A 21,579-nucleotide genomic window follows, 5' to 3' on the forward strand; every position below is an offset into this window, starting at 1 on the left:
AAAACATAAAGAAATTCTGTGATGTGTGGAAATAATTTAAACCACCTAAGACTAAGGCATATATAGTGAAACGATTTATACTAATATAAATAAGGTCAGTGTTTGTGAAAAAGTTGTCATTTGGCTTTCCTTTTCTGTCCTAAAATGTATTTTAAAATACAGTATCTTAGCTTTGTATGCTGGTTGTATGCCTGTACTCTTAATACCCTGGAGGCTGAGGCAGGAGAATCTCAAGTTTGAGGCTGGCTTGAACTACATACATAGATTTGAGACCCTGTCTCAAAAACAACAGCAGCGACAACCAAAAGCCAGGCATGGTTTTGTAGTACATAGTGAGTTCCAGACCAGCCTCAGAAACATAGTGAGACCTTGTCTCAAAACCCCAGAAAATAAACAACAAGACTTTCTCTTCAGTAAACTTTTTTGGTTCTCAAAAACAATTTATAAGGCACTCCATTTCTTATTTTTCAGGACATGTACTTGTAGACAACATTAGAGTACCAGGATTTGAAGTGGTAAAGAATGTCTCTTCCAACTCGACAAACAGCTATTGTCAACCCTCCTCCACCAGAATACATAAACACTAAGAAAAATGGGCGAGTGACAAATCAGCTGCAGTACCTGCAGAGAGTTGTCCTGACGGCTTTATGGAAGCATAATTTTTCATGGCCTTTTCAACAGCCTGTGGATGCTGTGAAACTAAAGTTGCCTGTAAGTATAACATGTTAAATTTAAATTATTTTATTTTAGTTCTTAGCTTTTATTTTATTCATTGTGTGTGTGTGTGTGTGTGTGTGTGTACATGTGTGCCACAGTGAGTGTGTGGAGGTCACAAGACAACTTCCTGGAGACCCTCCATCTAGGGAGGGAACTCATGTTGTCAGACCCACAAAATAGTACTTGTACTGGCTGAGCCATCTCACCAGCCCAGATTCTAGGTGCTAGAAATCTAAACAGGAGAGGAACTTTCTACAAGTCATGAGGATAAGCAGAAGCAATGGATCAGAAAGAGGCAGATGGGCTCATGATTCAGCGGTTAAGAGCACTGACTGCTCTTGCAAAGGACCTGGGTTCGGTTCCCAGCACCCACACAGCAGCTAACAGCCATCCTTAACTCCAGTTCCAGGGGATCTGATACCCTCTTCTGGCCTCTACAGGCACTGTGTTCTCAATGCACTAATACACAGGTAGGCAAAACACCCATACACATAAAGATAAATAAATAAATAAACTTTTAAAAATTGAGAGGTAGACTCAGAAACTAATATCAAGATATGGTCTGTAGAAATTTTGGATTGTATTTTTGCATAAACTACCTTCCCAAGAAAGCATAAGATGAAATGTGTGGAGGAGAGAATTGTCACTAAGCAGCTTAACAGCCATAACTCAGGTCCCGCGCCTACCATGGCCAGAATCCTTTCCCTGGCCTAGCTGCGTGGGGTCTCATGTGGGAGGAGGATGGTAGATGCTCCTTCTCCTGCAGGTAACCTGATCACTTTTCTATGATGGAAACTTCTAGCCCCATTCAAACCCCTCTCTGAGCCTGGGAAATCCAGGTTGTAATTACTTCTATTTATAGGCAAGCTTTGAGAGGAAGCATTTTAAATTTTTTGTATATTTTTATTGAATTTTTGTTTATCTAATACACAACTTCTTAATCATCTTTATACCCCCTCCCCCATCCACACCCTCTCATAGCCCCCACCACCACCAGATTTCATGCATTCTGTTGTTTATATTAAGGCCTATTGAGTTGAGCCAGTGTTCCCGAACATCCCTCAGTGCAAGTTCATCCACTGGGGTCTAATCAGCCTATCTAGAGTCACTCCTTAAAGAAGATCAACTCCCCCTAACCTAGCAGTAATCAGCTACCAATAGTTCTTCAGCTAAGATTGGAGCCTGCTACCCATTTCCACAGTTCTATGCTGTGTTTTTGTCTGCTTGCATAGGTCTTGTGCATACTGACACCATTGCTGTAGATTCATATGAGCAAGGTATAAGCCTATAAGCCTCTGTTTCCATATAGTCATGCACCTCCTCCCCTGGCTCTTAAATCTTTCTGCCCCCTCTTCTACAATGGTTCCTGAACCCTGGGTGGTGAAGCTTAACGTATGAGTCCTGTTCAAGTACCACACTCTGCAGATTCCTGTTCTCTATGCTTTGGTTATTTGTGACTTTTTGTGTTCATTGCCTTCTGTTGCATGAGGGAGCTTCATTGATGAGAGTTGAGAGGTGCATTAGTGTTCTCTCTATCCTTTGTTCCAGGATGTTCTGTGATCCTTAGGTATAGAGGTTCCACTGTAGATGTATCACTTAGAGTTGGGCATCTCACAGACACTTATTCTCTGTGTGTGACCACACATTTCAAAGACACTTACTCTCAGTGTGTGACTGTAATAGTCTCCATCTGTTGCAAAAGAAGCTTTTTCAATGAGTGGTGACTGGCGTACCTGTCTGTAAATATAAGGATCCATATTTAGTGCATAATAAGAAATTATGTTTGTCTAGGGATGTGACAGCCTTAGGGTTTTCTCTAAGATTTATGACCTCTCCAGCCTTGTGTATTTAGCTATGTTTACAGTACCACACATGAGTTCCCTCCTATTGAATAACCTATAAGTCCAATTAGGTAGTTGTTGATTACTCCCAAGATAAAAGTGCCACTACTGCTCCAATGTAGTTTGCTGTGCCAGTCATGGTTGTGGTTATTAGGCCATAAAGCTGGGGTTGGACCATTGACTGATGTTCTTCCTTAACAGCTTGCATAGTATCCTCTAAAACTATGAGAACTAGTCTTCAAGAAGAAGGTGTCCAGGTCATTTCCAGCTCCATTGCTCCAAGTCCTGTGTCCAAAGCATGTCCTATCTTCAGCAATAGGGTCTTACTTTCAAATTCTAGGAGGTAAAATCAAGGGCTGTGGCAATAGCCTGTGCAGTTTGGGGAGTCTCTTGGACTACCCTGGCCAACAACTTGAAGGGAAGTTTCTCCTGTCTGGCACTGCTTCTTGTTATATAGCCTTTAGCTATACACATGGGCTCATGTAGAGATACTGTATGTGTAATTTTTCAGTAGACTTTGGAAGTAATACATTTTCCACTTTTTTTCACAACACTAAGCATTATCTCTCCTCTCCTTGTCTAACTCTCCCTCCTCCCTCCCCAGTTAAAGTACCTCCATTTTCTCCATTTCACCCTTGCTAATACCTGTCTCTTATGGTCCACAGTTTTAAAAAGTGTTTGTGTATGTGTGTCTGTCTGTATGTCTGTCTGTGTGTCTGTATTGAGGACTGAACCTAAGGTCTCAAACATACTAGGCAAGCTGTCCTACAACTTATCTACATCCCCAACCTATTTTTTTTTTTTCATTGATTGGGGCGCTGAGGCTGGAACCCAGGACCTCGTGCATGCTATGCAAGTTCTCTGCCACCGAACTACATTCCAGCTCCTAATACTATTTATGATTTCTCTAAAACTATAGGATTATTACACCATTATAAAAGCCCCAATGGATTTAAAAACAATTAAGAAGCGACTGGAGAATAAATATTATGTGAAGGCTTCAGAATGTATAGAAGACTTCAACACAATGTTCTCAAACTGTTATCTATACAACAAGGTATGTACGCTTGTATTGCACTGCTGAGTCTTCGCTATTATATGTAGAAAAGAGTGGATGACAAATGCTGTGATTTCAGGTTCCAAATCCTGATTTGGGATAACTTCTATATTGCTTTGAACGGGAGGTGCAGCTTGAGACAGGTTTCAATATGTAGCCCAGGCTTGCCTCCAACTTGGGGTCCTCTTAAGGCCTCAGCCTCCAGAGTACTAGGATTATATAGACATGTGTTGTCATACTCGGCATACGTAATTTTTCAGATATGCTGTATTTGCAATATTTTATAATTTTAGTTTATTATTACTGTATGTGTGTATAATGTGGGTGAGGGGAGCACAGGCATACTCGTAGCGTAAGTGCATTTGTAGAGATCAGTAGGTGACTTTCAGAGGTCAGTTTTCTCCTTCCACCATGGGTCCTAGGGATCAAAGTCAGGCCATTAAGCTTATATAGAAAGTGCTTTTACCAAGCCCTGAGCCATCTTACCAGCCCCAGCTTATGTATCTTTTAAGTAAAATATTTTCTTACTAGATTTCATAATTTTCATTTTTCAATCTTTTTGTTCAACTTGTGTTGTTCAACCTATTGGCTCTATTTTTGCCTGAATAGCTGGAATGGCTTATGCTTTTAAAAGATGAAATACCAAAGCCAGATATGGTAGCTCATACCTGTGCTGGTAGCTCAGCACTCCTGTGATGTCTGTACTTGGAAGGCTTAGGCAGGAAGATTTTATGAGTTCAAGGCCAGCTTGGGCTACAGTATGAGACCCTGTCTCAGAAAGAAATAAAAAGAAACACTGGTAGCTGGTTTCTATGATTATGTTCTAATGTGTCCCTCTGCCCTCCTGTTGTTTTAGGTATAAGATGAATAAGCTTGACAGTGCATTAATCTTGATTACATTTCGTGGTACCAATTCCTAGCCATCACCTAAGTAGTGAATAAACTGCCCACTTTGCAGTGCTGGGGTTTGAACCCAATAAAGTTTAGTTTTCCTGTGCTGCTGTCTTAGAAATATTTTCAGCACTAGGCTTCTGCTTTTTAATTTCACTTAGTAGTTTTTTGCTCAGCAATGAGGTAATACAAGAGGAAGACCTGGAAACAGGTAGTGACATTTTCAAACTTAATTAGTCCTAAACTGTCACTTTAATCAAGTTAATGTAAATATCACCACAGATCATAAAGTGCTTTGTTCAGCAAGGACCAGGTTTTGCTTTAACCTATTCAAGGGATAGAGATTAGAATTCCTAATGCCCTTTTATACTCTGGGATTGGTTAGATTTTACTCCTTTGTGTTCAGAAAAGCATTCTGATCCTTACAAGTTGAAGGGGCAGGATGCTAGAATTTCAACTTTGAGCTGCTACACTATTTTCTAAATTTAGAGGCGATAAATCCCTAAGACTACTGTACCACCTTCTATAAAGAAATTCAGTACAATGACCATCCTGTGTATCCTCATGGTATGTTTAATGTGTTTTTTAGCCTGGAGATGACATTGTTCTTATGGCTCAAGCTCTAGAGAAGTTATTTATGCAGAAATTATCTCAAATGCCAAAAGATGAGCAAGTTGTGGTTGGTAAGGAAAGGATAAAGAAAGGTAAGCTGGGAGTAAACCCTTTCTCTCTCTCTCTCTCTCTCTCTCTCTCTCTCAGACAGACATATAGAGGTCTCTTTATATCCAATTATTGTAAAAAAAAATGCCATTTAAACAGTGTCCTACACCTTAATCCTGAGATGGCTGAATATAAGGGTGGTGAAGACTGTGTTGACCATGGCCTTGAAGTCAGGTTTCCTGTCCCATAGTGACATTCATCTGATTGGTACCTAGCCAGTCATAGCGGGTCACATATCTGTGCTCTACAGATAAGATGGCCCATTGCCAAAAGGCCCTATATGTAAGAATGAAATGTTATTATAGGATTATTCAGAGTTATTACAGAGCAGCACTTTTGTGTATGGTATAAAGGCTTGAACACAGATCCTCACATATGCCAGGCAAGCACTCTACCACTGAACTATTCCCCTAGACATTTTTTTGTTGTTGTGCATGTTCATGTGTGCATGTGTGTGCATGTAAATGCACATGGAGGCAGGAGGACAACCCTGGGTTTAGTTCTCCAAGAGCCATCTACCTGCCTTGTTTTGTGAGGTAAGTTCTCTTATTGGAGCATGTAGTGACTAGGCCAGTTGGACACTTAGGCCCAGGGATCTGCCTGTGTCCGCCTCCCAAGTGCTAGAGAGCACATCACAAGCCTGGTTTTCTCACATGGCTTCTGGAGATCTAATTCAGTCTTCATGTTTGTTGGACAAGTACTTTACTGACTAACCCATCTCCCTAGCCGTGTGTGTGTGTGTGTGTGTGTGTCTCCCTGTCTTTGCCTGTGTCTGTGTCTGTAGAGGCCAGAAGTTCATATGCATTTCTCTCAATTGCTCTCCACCTTATTCTTTGAGTCAGGGTCTCAGTGAGCCTGGATCTCACCAATTCTGCTAGACTGCCTGGCCAGCCAGACCCAGGGATCTTCCCATCTCCTTTTCCCGAGTTCTGGGATTACAGGCTCACACTGCTACACTCAGATTTTACATAGATGTGGGGATCATACTCAGGTCCTCATGCTTGCACAGAAAGCACTTTACTGACTGAGCCATCTCCCCAGCTCCTGTTTTATGAGACAGTGTCTTTTATCACTAGCCTAGAGTTCACCAAGTAGGCTAGGCTGACTGGATAGTGAATCCCAGGGATCCACCTGTCTCTGCCTCCCAAGCACTGTGCTTGCAGGCAGGCACGCCATGCTGACCTTTTAAAAGTGGGTTCTGGGGCATGAGCCTAGGTCTTTATTCTTGCCATGATAGGCACTTTGCTGACTGAGCTGCTTATTCCCACTTTCTTAATTTATATTTTGACACTAAGTTGCTCAGGCTGACCTTGAACTTGTAGACCTTCTGTCTCTTCTGGGTAGTTGGGGTTATAGGCCTACACCACCATACCTGGGAATACATACATGTACTGTTATGAAATTAATCTTAGTATTTAATTGGATTTATTATAGAGAATTATGGATCAAATGTTGATTTAATTTTTGGATCACTCAAAATGTTTAATCTTAGTCAAGTTTTTGATCAGTCCATGTTAATATCTTCATCCTAAATAGGAAAAGATTTGTCTTTCATTGTAAATGTTCAATTTATAATTAAGTGGCTGGGACATAGAAGGTTTATAGTGGGTTTGTTGTGGAGATAATTTCTATTAATAGTAATGTGTACTTTTTTCCTTATTACTGATCTTTTTGAGACAGGGTCTCCCTGTAGCCCCAGCTACAGGGACTCACTATGTCCTGGAACTCACTATGTAGACCAGGCTGGCCTTGAACTCACAGAGATCTGCCTGCCTCTGCCTCCCAAGTGCTGGGATTAAAGTCATGTGCCACCACACCTGGCCCTTATTACTGATCTTTAAGATAGTTTGACTTTTAAAGGTTTCCTTGGTCAATCTTGCAAAATACACTGATCATTAAAGTTCTTCCTATTTTGATTTTGGAAGATGTGGACCCTAAGTCTAACAGTATAAGTTGGAGGCTTCTCCATGAGGGTTAAAACAAGCCCTTTCTTGAGATAGAGAAAGCACATAGATGAGTGAGGGGTTTTGCTTTAACGCAAGATGCTAACGATCACTGATTTAAATTATAATCTCTACCAAAATAATAATTACATATTTCTTGAATTTTTTCTTTTCTTCCCCTTTTCCCTCCTTTCCTTCCTTCTTTCTTTCTTTCTTTCTTTCTTTCTTTCTTTCTACCATGTGGCTTCCGGACATTGAACTTAGGTCAGCAGGCTTGATGGCAAGAGCCTTTACTCACTCAGAAATCTTGCCACAGATCTTATTTTTTTTTGAGACAGGATGTCATGTAGCCCAGACTAGCCTCAACTGGCACTCCTTATGTAGAGGAAAGTGGCCTTGAGCTCCTGATCCTCCCACCTCCATTTCTCAAGTGCTAGACTTACAGTCATGTACCACCATGCCCAGTTCTGGGGTGTTCTTTTTTAAATTTATTTTTATTCATGTGTATGTGTGTATGCATGGTAGCATGTGTGTGCAGGCACCTTCCGAGGCCAGAAGATGGCATTGAATCCCTTGGAATTCGAGTTGCAAGCAGTTGTGAACCAACTGTGGGTGCTGGAATCAGAGTCAGGTTCTCTGGCAGAGTAGGAAGTGCTCTCAACCACTAAGCCATCTTTCCAGACCCTTGAATGTTCTTTTTTTAAAAAAAGTTTAATCATGGATATTATAATACAATAAACAGCTGCTTCACTCTGTTATTTCCCTCAATATGTAGAAGGTTTTCAATTGAAAACAACCTAATTTGCCAGCTTTTACTATTATCTCTTGAGCTATTGGAATCCTATGTAGAAGATCATTGTCTGCCTGGATCTTGAGCTCTTCCCCATGTCTTCCTCTGATGTTGCAAAGTTCAAAGTCTTAGAATATTAAGGTCTTTTATTTTGAGTTGATTTTTTTTATACAAGATGAGAGATAAGAATTCAATTTCTTCTGCTTGTGGCTCTCCAGATTTCCCAGCACCATTTGTTAAAGAGGTTGTCTTTTTTCCAGTGTCTTTAGCATCTTTGTTGATAAGCAGATGGCTATAGCTGTATGGGTTTATTTCTGAATCCTCTCTTCTATTTTTGTTATTATTGTTTTCTCTTTTCTTTTGTTCTCTTTCTTTTTGAATTCTTTATTCCATTGCATTCATCCATTTGTTTGTGTTTACACTAATACCATACTGTTTTTCTTTTTTAAATATGGCTCTATAGTATAATTTAAAATGAGATATTGGGACACCTCGGCATTGTTAGGAGCCACAAGAAAGTTTCAGGATGAGTCAAATAAAACAAAGGAGGACTGGAGAGGTGGCTTACTGGTTAGGAGCATTGGCTGCTCTTGCAGAAGACCTAGATTCACTTCTGAAGCCCCACATAGCTGCTAACAACTGTAACTCCAGTTCTGGGGAATCCAGCACCCTCTTCTGTCCTCCACAGGCATTGCACACACATGGTACATGTACACACATGCAAGCAAACACTCAAACAAATAAAATAAAAAATAATTTTTAAGTGAATCAAAATTAGTGAGTTTATTGATTAAATAGATGCACTTGCAAAGAATCAAGTGCAGTGTTAGGACAGCAATACTTCAGCAGTGGCTATATAAATGATTTGGCTTTGGGAATTAGATTGTTTAGTGGACATAATTATGAAGTTGAAGGCAAAAATAAAGATGTAAAAGTTGTAGCAATATGCTTATTTTTCTTACTAAAAGAAGTTTTTAAGATTTAGTATATATTATTTTTATATTTTGTATATTATTTTTATTTTATGTGTAGGAGTATATTGCCTGCATGAATGCAAGTGCACCCATGTTGTGCAATGCCTGTGAAGGTCAGAAGAGGGTGTTGGATCCCCTGGAACTGGAGTTACAGAGGGTTATTAGCCACCGTGTGGGTGCTGGGATTTGAACCCTGGTCCTCTGCAAGAGCAACCAGTGCTCTTAACCACTGAGCCATCTCTCCAACCCCTATTTTATTATTTTTAATTGTGTATGTGTGTATATGAATAGGTGCAAATGTGTGTGCAGGTGCCCATAGAGGCCAGAAGAGGATATCTGATCCCTTGGAGCTGGACTTCTAGGTGGTTGTAAGCTACTGGATGTGGGTGCTGGGAACCAAACTTGGGTCTTCTACTACAGTGGTCCCTGCTCTTAACCACAGAGCCTTCTACCCAGTCTGAAAGAAATTTTATAAATGGAATTGTGAAGTACTTTATGAGGTTACTGGGCAGGCTTACATATGAAGATGAAATGTGGTTAAGATGAAACCCACAGATCAAATTTAACCAAAAGAATCAAAGCCATTTTGCTACACATGGGTAACAGAAAAAATGATGAAGACATGTATTTATCCCATGTGTGGTTCTCTAGCCATTTTTTTTTTTTTGACTTTTGGAGACAGGGTCTCCCTGTAACCCCAGCTGTCCTGGAACTCACTATGTAGACCAGGCTGGCCTTGAACTCACAGAGATCCGCCTGCCTCTGCCTCCTGAGTGCTGGGATTAGGGGTGCGCCACCATGCCCAGCTTCTCTAGCCATTTTAATGATCATGTTTATAACAGGAGTGTCCTTATTCATGGTTTCTATGAATGTCAGTTGTGTTAAAACTCTACTCAGTCAGCAAGGGCTGGAAACCAGGTCCATGTGGTGAGGGTGAGGGCCTCTTTTCTTAAGTTCCACTTTTGTGCTATTAATTCCCAATTTAATATCTCTGACATAGTCACCTTCTCTGAGCAACTAACCCTTATATTTAAAAAGGTTTAAAATTACACTTATTTATTGTGGGAGTGACACATGGAGGTCAGTCCTTTTCTTCCATCATGTGGGTTCTGGGTATCAATCTCAGGTCATCAGGCTTGGTGTAAGCACCTTTATCTGTTAAGTCATCTTGCTGGCCCTACAAACCTTATCTTTAAGCCACTAGTAGCACCACATAAACTTGAGAATTAGCGACAACAGAATCAGAACTCAAAGGCCATCCTGGACTTCAAAGTGAGTTCAAGACCAATCTGGGATACATGAGCCCCATCTCAAAAATTAATTAAGATAAAAATAAATCAAATAAAAAGCAAGCTAGACCAAATCATTCATATGTTTAAAACCTATCTTTGGTTTCCTGTGGAAGGATAAAATATAAATTCTATCACATGGCTCTTTGTAATCTGATCCTTGCCCAATTTTCCATTCACATTTTAAGTTACCCACCTCTCATTCAATGCTATTGTTTGAAGGAAAGTGTCCTCCAAATTTTATGTGTGGAAATTTGGTCCCCAGTGCAATAGTGTTAAGGGGCCTTTGAGAGGTGAGTGGGAAAGAGAGAGTTCTCATGAATGAATTCATTCACAGGTTAGTGGCTTATTATAGGAATAACGTGGTTCTAAAAGCAAGTTCCACCATGCTTGCTTCATCTTGTCATGTGGTGCCTTCTGCTGTGTTAGGATATAGTATGAAACTCTCACCTGAATGCCAGCAGATGCCAGGTCCACACTTGGACTTCTCCAACCATCTCTGTTCTTCATAAATTACCCAGTAGTGTTCAGGTACAACAACAGAAAATGGACTCTGACACTCGCTGATTTCCCCTGCTGGGGAAACCACTGGGACAACCACTAACAGTCACATGATGTTCTCATGCTGGTCTCTTGTAAAGTCTCTGCCTTGAAGTCCTCAGCACCATATCTATTTCCTTCTTAACTGTTGGCATCACTTGTAAGCAACGTGACTTGTTTTCTATGTTTCTTTTCTCTTTTTTTCCTACTTTTCCTCACTCTTTCCCCTTTTCTTGTTGGTGCTGGTGATTGGATCCATGGCCTTACACATACTAAGCTTGTTCTCTATCACTAAGCTGCACCCCAGCTCTGCCTGCTTCTTTAACTAAACAGTGTTCTTCACAAGTCCTATTCATTATTGTAATCTAGGATCTAGACTAGTGTCCACCATATAAAAGGATGTAACATATATCTATTATATTCCTCTTGAGCCCAAAGTTAAGCATAAGGGTGATCAAAATAAAGCCCCTTATCCCCAAAGCTTTCTGTTTCAGCTGGGAGTATAAATAATGTGTTAGTCAGCACTGCATCACTGTGACAAAATACCTCAATCACCTTAAAAGGAAGAAAGGTTTAGTTGGGTTCATGATTTCAGAAGCTCTAGTCCATGGTTGGTTGGCCCTGTTAGGGGGCCTGTGGATTTATAGAACATCATAGTGGGAGTAAATGGCAAAAGAAGCCTGTTTGCCTCATGGTAATCAGTAAGCAAGAGATATATAGGAAGGGACTGGGGTCTGATATACTCTGCAAGGGCATGACCCCATGACTTAACTTCCTAAAGTTCCCACCATCTCCCACTAGCAGCATAAATTAGTCTTTAGCACATGTGCCTTTGGGAGGTGTTCAGAATCTGAACTCTTACAGACATTCTGGAATTATGTATTCACTACATAGATCCTGGATTCAAAGACCAGGAATAGAAGGCATCGGGATAATGGATTATCTGCATTTATTTGATTCCAAAGTTTAGTTAATAGGGAAGCAGATGCAGTGGTGAATGGAGCATTTGAATGGAGCTCATGATAAGATCTTTGTTGTCATCATTGTATTTCAGATGAGTGCATTAATAAAGCTAGGTGCATACAGTTACCAACTATGATATGTATTTATACATTTTGCTTTTTGATCGATTTCTATATGACTATAGCTCATAAGTGCCATAACCATGTAGCTGCTTGATAGTAAATTGACTATGTTTGCAAAAATAAGTATGTTATGATCACCTATTTTATTGTGTAAAGTGGCCTATGAAGTATGTGACTGGGTTTTTGTGTTTCTCATACCTCCTTTGAATGATATAAATAAGGGTTTGCAGTTGTAGCTCAGGGTAGAGTACCTTCTTGTCATGCAGGAATCTTGGGTTCAATTCCCAGTACTGCCAAAAGGAGAAAAAAAATCAGTAAATACATGTATGTTAAAGAACTTTATAACTTTTCCAGAATTATACTCTAGAACTTGTGATATTCATAGGTTTTAGACTTTAAGGATTCTGATCTTTCAGGATTTCAGCATCTGGGACTATGTTGGCCAAATTGTTGGCAACAATCTATTTGGGAGAATTTCAAAGAATGGAAATGTACTGTACTTATTTTGCTAAAAAAAAACTGAACTGACTGAATTAAAATAGACTAGACAATGAGATGAGAAAATGGTATTTTATACTCATGTGTTTGATTCTGGTTCATATTCAGTGGCTACTCAACCAAAGATGCCGGTCTCCTCTGTTAAAGAACAGATTTCCTCCAAGGCAACAGAAGATGTGTTTAAGCAGCAAGAGATTCCATCTGGATTTCCTGAGACACCACTCTCTCACCTAAACAAGGCACAAGAAGCTCCCTCCACTTCTGACTCAAAAACTGTACTCCAAGTAAGTGTGCTGGATAGCCTTAGTTGTCAACTTGACACACCTGGGTTGAGGAAGCCTCAATTGGGGAATTGCCTCCATTGGGCTGGCCTGTGGCCACGTCTGTAGAGTATTTTCTTGATTTTTGAGTGATGTGGGAAGGCCCACTGTAGGCAGTGGCACTCTGGGCAGATTGTTCTCTATTGTATAAGCAAGCAGTCTGAACATGGGCCAAAGGATCAAGCCAGTAAGCAGCTATCTTCCATGGTCTGTGCTTTAGCTCCTGCCTCCAGGTTCCTACCCTGAGCTCCTACTTTGGGCTTCCTGATGACCCAGCAAGCAAACCTCAATAATCATCCTGTCTCCACCCCCAACCCCCACCCCACAATGCTGAGGTTACAGGTGTGACCACCCCTAGCTTGTTACATGGATGCTGGGATCTGAAATCAGGTCTTCGTGCATGTGCAGCAAGCACTGAACTGTCTCCTTAGCCTTATTGTATTGTTAAATCACTATTTCAAGAATGATTTCCATGTAAGGTAGGATGTTAGGTTGTTTATACTTTTTAAAAATTGATACGAAAATTGGTCTTCAGTATAATTTTTTTTTGGTCTTCTTTGAGACAGGGTCTTACTGTAGCCCCAGCTGGCCTGGAACTCACTATGTAGACCAGGCTGGCCTTGAACTCACAGAGATCTGCCTGCCTCTGCCTGCCCAGTGCTGGGATTAAAGGTGCCACCACATCCAGCAGTATAGATTAATATTTTTATGTTTTTAAAATTATTTATTTGTATATGTGTGTCTATGTAAATGTATGCCACATGTCTGTCCATGTCCCCAGAGGCAGGAGAGAGCATTGGGTCTCCTGGATCTGAAGTTGTGAGCCACTTGACATGGTTGCTGGGAACTGAAGTTGGGTTCTCTGGCAGAGCAGCAAACTCTTAACTGTGGAACCATCCTTTCTCTGGTCCCAGCACAGAGTAATCTTAAGTCACACTATTTCACAGACTTAGAGTATTACACAGATTTCAGAGATTTCTTAGGTAGAATTTGAACTACTTTAGTATTTTGCTAGTAATGCTATTAAGAATTGTCTACTCTAACCATGTAGATGGTACATTCCTGTAATTTAAGCACTCAAGAAGCTGTGGCAGAGGTATCACAAGGTTGAGACCAGTTTGAGATAGACTGTGAGCTTTAGGACAGCCTGGACTACATAAAAAAAGAAAGGAAGGAAGGGAGGGAGGGAGGGAGGAAAGAAGAAAGAAAGAAAGAAAGAAAGAAAGAAAGAAAGAAAGAAAGAAAGAAAGAAAACTTTAAAAAACAGCCAACAGAAAGGAATTGTCCACAATTGTTTTGTTTTGCTTTGCTTTGAGATGAAGTCTCACTAAGGAGACCCATTCCCGGAACCCTCACGCCTCCCAAGAGCTGAGATTATGGTGATGTGCCACCAGACTTGGCATATACTTCACTCTTAGGAATTAAACACCCTAACTAGTTCCACGTATTCAAAAACATTTTTGGTATAACCATGACTTTTATTTTCTATCTTTCATTTGTGTTTATACAAGATTGTTCTTTGGGATGTGGGAAGAAAATATTACACCTATTGGTTTTTCCTGTAAAAGAGGACAAAACTAATTAATACTTAATGCATGCATTGACAACTTATGTGTAAATTCTGTGAAAACTTGGTGCTGGTAATTATTCCTTATAAATTATTAATGGCTGGGCATGGTGGCACACACCTTTGATCCTAGTTCTTGGGAGGCAGAGGCAGTCGGATCTCTGTGAGTTCAAGGCCAGCCTGGTCTACATAGCGAGTTCCAGGCCAGCTGGGGCTTCAGGGAGACCCTGTCTCAAAAATACCAAAGAAAGAGAGAATAAATAAATATTATTAATGGATGAGCATGTCCTTAATGGTAGCTTCTTGTTGATGTGTTTTACTTTAGATTACAAAGGGGGTAAAGAGGAGCACAGATGCAACAACTCCTACAACTTCTACAGTTAAAGCAAGTAGTGAATCTCCTCCAACAGTGAGAGAAGAAAAATCAACAAATATGTCAATGAAAGAGGGCACACTGAAGAACATTTTGACAGATTCTCAGCAACAACATAGAGCTGGAAAGCCTGTCAAAGTAACCAAACAATTAAAGTACTGTAGTGAAATTCTTAAAGAGATGCTTGCAAAGAAGCATTTATCATACTCGTGGCCCTTTTACAACCCCGTTGACACTAATGCTTTGGAACTCCGTAACTACTATGAAGTTGTCAAAAATCCAATGGATCTTGGAACTATAAAGGTAAATATTGCCTGAATAGGAAGAGTTTCTTCTTCTTGATTATAAAAATATTTCATCATTACAAAGAAATTTAAATTCCAGAAACTTATGAAGAAAATTACAGCACCAGAATCATGTCCCCCAAAGAGAATCATTGGGACCTTTTTAAATATGCCTTTTCATTTTCATGTCAACACATTCCTTTTACGTGGATGCTGGGGATGTAACTCAGCTCCTCTTGCACAGCAAGTACTTTAGGACTGAGCCATCTCCTCAGACAGTTTCTTTTTAAAGCCCAGTTTTATTTCGTTATTTTTATCAATATAGTAAAGTTTACTAATGTGTTACTAAACTTTGTGTTTGCCCTCATTGCTTGCATTCTTTGTCCCCCTCTGAGTTTATTGTGTTTGTTGAAGTTCAAATTAGTGGTCCTTCTATGAGGGTTTATAGGTAGTAAACCCAGTTTAAGTCTAAAAGTATCTGCATTTTATCCTGTTCTTGAATGACTCTAACAGTATGGAATCCTGAAACTACAATCATTTTCTCTCAATGCTTAAAGGACATTCTGGTGTCTCTCTGCTTTTAACTTGTTGGCCCTTTGCAGATGACTTGTCTTTCTCTCTCTAGTTCTACATTGGACTTTGTCCATCTTGGACTGGACATTAGCACTTTGAGTCTGAAGATTCATGTCATAAGTTCTAAAACTAAGTTTAGCCATTATCTTGTCAAAATATTGCTTTTCTTCTTCCCCTACATGCCAACTCAGATGCCAAGGTTATGGAATGCTATATGAAATAGATAAACCTGAGTCAAATCTTAAGAGGTAAATAGGAGTTTTTAGTTATAGGGTATTTCAGGCAGGGAAAATGACTTCTCCAATGGCCACAAGGTAAAGAAAACAGTCAAAATACTATCTTTGTGAATAGGGGATTGAACTCAGGTCATTGAACTAAAGGAAACCTGGAAGAAAATGTGGCCGGAAGAGGAACCTCAGTCTTAAGAAAGGCCATTGTAAAGAAACTAGATATGCCTGTTAAACATTTTCTTTATTGTGAATAGGGCAGCAATAATGATGGCTATGGAAGTATCTCTGTGGTGTACTGACTTAGAATCCTTTGAGTACACACTCAGCAACTAGATCATATGTGGCAATTCCATGTTTAGTTCTTGAGGAAACTCCGTACTGATTTCCAGAAAGACTGTACCAGTTTACATCTCACCAGCAATGTATTAGAGTTCCTCTTTTCCTGTATCTTCTCCAGGATCTGTTGTTTTCTGGATGACAGCCATTCTGACTGGGCTAAGATAGAACATCAATGTAGTTTTACTGGCCATTTGTACTTCTTTCTTTGAGAACTGTATATTACATTCATTAGCCCATTTATTGGTTAGATGACGTGAAGGTTTTATTTGGGGGGGTCTATATAGATTATAGCATTAATCCTCTCTGTCCAATGTAGAGTTGGCCAAGCTTTTCTTCCATTCTGTCAAATCTCTTCACTCTACTAATGGTTTCCTTTACTCCACAGAAGATTTTTAATTCCATATAATACCTTATATTGTTTGTTCTTGTTTTAATTCCTGAAGAGGGTGCCTTTGTTTCACTCAGGATTTTAGAAAAAAGACTTTCAGTTTTTCCCCATTTAGTATAAAGTTGACTATAGGTTTGTTATATATGACCTTTTATTATGTTGCATTATGATCCCTCTAGTCAGTTTCTTCAGGGCTTTTACCACAAAACAATGTTGAAGCTTTTCCAAGGCATTTTCTATGTCTTTGAGATGTTTGACGTTTTTCTCTGTGTTGCAGGCCCAGGTCTGTGACTAATTTCCTTTATTCACCTGGCTTTGTTTTGTGTGTTTTTAAAATATTTTATTTATTATTTTATTATGTATATGAGTGTATTGCCTGCATTTGTGTAAGTGCTCCGGTGTCACGCAGTGCCCTCTGAGGTCAGAAGAGGGCATTGGATTCTCTTGGAAATGAAATTAAAGACAGTTGTTAGCTGCCATGTGGGTGCTGTGAATTGAACCTGAGTCCTCTGCAAGAGCAGTCAGTGCTCTTAACAGCTGAGCTATCTCTTCAGCCCTTGTTTTGGGTTTTTATTTTGGGTTTTTGTTTTGGGGTGTTTGTGTGTATGTGTTTCTATGTGTTGTGATGTGCATTTGTTTGTTTGGTATCTCTTGTAGTCTTATTTGGAGATTTTCTTAGCAAATGTTCTGCCTTTGAGGACTCAATCACAGTACTACTAAAAGAGGAAAAAGCAAACTGCTTTCAACAGCAACCACATCAAACCATATGAAGGTTACATGGGCAATTGAAATTGATTAAAAACCACTGTATATCAGGAGCAACCATAAAACAGAAAATAGCTAAACTAATGTAGAGTGTGCTGCAGAGTTACAAATTATGATTAAATATGGAAGTAGTCAATGAGTAAGATAATGGTGGGGGCTAGGGAAAGAGGATGGACAGAAGCAAGAGTAAGGAAAAAAGGTCAGGTGCTGGGAGGCAGAGGCAGGCGGATCTCTATGAGTTTGAGGCCAGCTGGGACTACAGGGAGACGGTGTCTCAAAAAAAGAAAAGGAAGTGGAGGCAAATGCTATGAAAAAATTTTAATTTTTAAAAAATTAAAAATAATTGAGAAAAGATTACCCAATAACAAGAAAATCAACAACCATAGTTACATAAATGTAAGGAGTATATAAAGAACATCCAACTTTTTTTTCTCAGACAGGGTCTCACTATGTAGCCCTAGCTGTCCTGAACTTTCTATGTAGACCAGGGATCTTTCTATGGTTTCAGGGATCTACCTATCTCTGCCTACCAAGTGCTGGAATTAAACGTATGGGTCACCACACCTGGCCATGAAAGCGTTAAAAAATTAGATAAAATCAAAATACTACTGACAGCATAATAGAAAAAAAGAGACACAGAAAATGAGGGGGAAAGGCTGCCTAGCAATTTTAAAAAGAGGTAGCAAAATTAGATAATTATATGCAAGTGAATAAAAAACAAAAGCTTTTCTGAAAAATAGAAAAATCTTGGGGCCAGCAGGATGGCTCAGTGGATAAAAGAGCTTGCCTTTGAGTCTGACAACCTGAGTTCAATTCCTGGTACCCACATGAGAGAGGAAGAGAGCTGACTCTCAGATAACTGTCCACTGACCTCCACATGAGATCCATGGCCACTGTATGTCCTGACATCCATCACACACACACACACACACACACACACACACACACACACACGCACTCTATCTCTCTCAAAGTAACAAAAAGTGGGGGATTGTGGTGGGGGAACAAAACAATAAGAAAAAAATGAAACATTGAAGTGACTTCTTCAGTCCTTGAAAATTGGAGCCTTCTAGCTATATACAGTGAGGGACAGGTCAGCTGAACTTGTGGATTCTTGGCTTTCTTGTGAATTATGCTGGCACCAAACCTGTATTGGACAAACAACTTATATCTACCAGAGCTGTCTTTACTTTATAGCTTCCCTTCTTTGCACACCGAAAGTGTCTGCTTGCCAGACTTAGCTTTGTAGTCTGTGGGCTGGGCAGGTTCTCCTAGTCTCCGCAGACTCCCTAATTCCTGGACCCTGGGGTTCTTAGCTTGTGGTTTCTTTCAAGTGCATTGGGAGCAGGCAAAGCTACCAGAGTCCTGAGATAGATCTGTAAAGGCAGACCTGTCTTCATAGTTTCAGAATCCACTAAGCACTCATCGCCTGTTGGAGGAATGTGGCCGTAGATATCAAGTGGCTCAGTGGAGCTGCAGAATTCTTGGACCAGGTAACATGAGCCTGATGATGGATAAGGTGGCACCACGCGTTGATATGCCCATTGACCTCAGGCTCAGGGCTGTCATGCTCCAAAGACACTCATACTTGAGGAGGGCTTCTCCCAGGTGCCGAGGGTGGGGCTAACTGTACACTTCACTGCCTGGGTCAAGCCTCCTGTCACTTGCATGTCTCAGCTTGTCAGTGTCTTGCCCTCCTGTTGTCCACAGCTGATTTCCAGGCCTGTGTTTTGTGTGAACTGTGGCATGTTGAGTGGGGGGGGGGGGTTGCTCAGTTTTAAACTCTACATTCCCTCCCAAGATGGGACCTGGCCACAGTCTGTTGAGCCAGGGGATTCTTGCCCATTGCTGATCCATCCCACCTCAACAGTCGCTGTCTCAGCAAGGCCCACAACTAGATTAGAGGCTTGTCAGAGCTGTGGCTCTGTCCCACCAGCAGAACGCCAGTCTCTCTTCACCTGGGTGTGGTTCTGCTTGCCTTCCGGGTGTGGCTTCTGCTTCCTGCACAAGGAACCACGCAGCCTGCCCATGAGTGACTAAGCTGCTTTGGGTCCTTTTGTCTGTTTCTCTATACATTTCCACTTTTGAATTTCCAAAGCACCTCCTCTCTTTGTAGTAGAGTTTGTTTTTTCTTATCCTTACACTTCCTCACTGGGTCACAAAGCCTCAGCTTCCAGTCCACCATCTTACCCCAAAGTGGAAGGCTTTTTTTCTCTGTGTCATTTTCTGTATAATTGCCTGAATTATTTCATGTGAATTGAATTTTTCTATTTGTGAATTCATCTAACTTTTCCTTAACTTAGAGGAAAATGGATAGCCAAGAATATAAGGACGCCTATGAATTTGCTGCAGATATGAGATTAATGTTCATGAACTGCTACAAATATAATCCTCCAGATCACCAAGTAGTCACAATGGCTCAAAGCCTGCAGGTGAGTTTTCACTTACGGTCTAAAAGTGGTTTCCCTCTAAACATGGCATAAAATATTCAGAACTATAACTCAAGAGATGAATAACAAATGCCTCTATCCCTGAATACTATGAAAAAATTTATAAATTATATTGATTAAACTGGAGGGGATCAATTATGGAGTTACTTATCCTTTAGTAGCAAATATTTAAAGGTGCCTATTCTTCAGAAGAAATTGGTGAATCTTCAGTGAAAATGATAGAGCTGGTGGGAGCTTGTGCTCCACACAAGGGAGGGTCCAATACTGCCCAGTCTTGATTCACTGAAAGATAGAACAGAACATGCCTTACCTCAAATCATCAGACCTTTAAAAAAGTTGGCTCAGTGGTTAAGAGCACTGGCTGCTCTTGTAGAAGATTCAGGTTCAATTCCCAGCACCCATATGGTGGCTGACAACTGTCTGTAACTCCAGTTGCAGGGGATCCAATACCCTATTCCAACCTTTGTGGGCATTGTACAACACAGGTGCACTTACATATATGCAGGCAATACACTCATACACATAGAAAATAAATAAAAGTAATTCATAAAATATCTTTTAAAATCCACTGTGTAACTGGAAAAGTTCATGTCGCTTAGAAAATTAGAGAAAAGTTGCTGAGGTTGGCAGGCAGAGAAGCATGGATCTTACATTTCTTCTCTGGTATCTTAAAGAATTCTGCCCCAAATATGTCAATGCAAGTACTTTTTCTTAAATGGCGTTCTTGCTGCATTAAATCAGAAATGCAGAAGACCAAACCAAGTGTTCTGGCACAGGCCTATAATCCCAGAAACCCTGGAGGCAGGCAGGAAGATTGCAAGTTCAAGGGCTACATAGTGAGTTCCAGGCCAGACTAAAACACAGGAAGACTGTCTTAAAACACACCAAAAAAACTTGAACAGACTAATTTTCCATTATAGGATATTTTTGAGATCTGTTTTGCCAGAATCCCTGATGAACCTGCTGAAAATATGCCTACATGTCACTTTACAACCGACCACACAAAAACTCTCTGCAGAGAGAGCAGCAGTGATGCTTCCTCAGAAGAGAGCTCTTCTGATGATTCTGAAGATCGAGTCCAGCGTCTTGCAAAACTTCAGGAGCAGGTGGTTTTTTATATGGCATGAGTGTTGATGTGCCTGCTGTGAGCTGCTGATCAGTGACAAAGTCTTTGTAGGTTTAAAGCTGTTATATTTAGATCACTTAATGTCTATAGCTTTAATTACTTTGGGGCACATTTTTCATGTTTAGTGATCTTTCCTACTTGAGTATCTATATGCCACGTAATCCTAGAGGGCTCCTCCTCCTCTTGCTTCTCCCACTTCTCCTCTTCCTCTTTCTCCTCCTCCTCCTCCTCTCTTTTTCTCTCACTGTGAATTCACTTTATAGCCAAGGATACCTAGAACTCCTGACCCTCCTGTCTCCACCACTTAAGTGCTAGGATTATCAGTGTACACCACAAAGCCTGGCAAATCTTTTGTTTTTTAAAGCAGGGTCTCCCTGCAGCACCAGATGGTCTGGAACTCACTATGTAGAGCAGGATGACTTGATGGCACAGAGAGCAGCCTGCCTATAGAGCCTCCCAAGTGCCGGGATCAAAGGCATGAACCCTACGCCCAGCTAAATTTTTAAAAAATTCTGTTACATTCCTAATCACAATGAGTGGTTGATTGAAATGATTTGTGATATAATGTGAGATATTTTATAGATGGGATCTTATTTAACATTTGCTATTTTTTTGTCTTTTTTGAGACAGGATCTCCTTGTAGCCCCAGCTGTCCTGGAACTCACTATGTAGACCAGGCTGGCCTCGAACTCATAAAGATCTGTCTGCCTCTGCCTCCCAAGTGCTGGGATTAAAGGCGTGCACCACCACACCTGGCCTACTTTCTTTTTTAAATTTTTTTATTTATTATTTTTATTTTATGTGTATGCATGTATTGCC

The 21,579-nt window shown here is 40.4% G+C and overlaps 1 protein-coding gene across 1 annotated transcript in view; it reads left to right on the top strand.

Moving 5' to 3' along the window:
* Nucleotides 1-522: 522 nt before the first annotated feature.
* Brdt (bromodomain testis associated) overlaps nucleotides 523-21,579 on the top strand; it is a 48,888-nt gene continuing 27,831 nt past the window's right edge. Inside the window, exons 1-7 of the mRNA XM_029560495.1 lie at nucleotides 523-711; nucleotides 3,478-3,615; nucleotides 5,096-5,210; nucleotides 12,454-12,629; nucleotides 14,558-14,908; nucleotides 19,488-19,616; nucleotides 20,555-20,740. Coding sequence (XP_029416355.1) covers nucleotides 523-711; nucleotides 3,478-3,615; nucleotides 5,096-5,210; nucleotides 12,454-12,629; nucleotides 14,558-14,908; nucleotides 19,488-19,616; nucleotides 20,555-20,740 — 1,284 coding nt within the window. The remainder of the gene's footprint in view (nucleotides 712-3,477; nucleotides 3,616-5,095; nucleotides 5,211-12,453; nucleotides 12,630-14,557; nucleotides 14,909-19,487; nucleotides 19,617-20,554; nucleotides 20,741-21,579) is intronic.

Source organism: Nannospalax galili, unplaced genomic scaffold (assembly GCF_000622305.1).
Source record: "Nannospalax galili isolate Female #2095 unplaced genomic scaffold, S.galili_v1.0 scaffold451, whole genome shotgun sequence".
NCBI lineage: Eukaryota > Metazoa > Chordata > Mammalia > Rodentia > Spalacidae > Nannospalax > Nannospalax galili.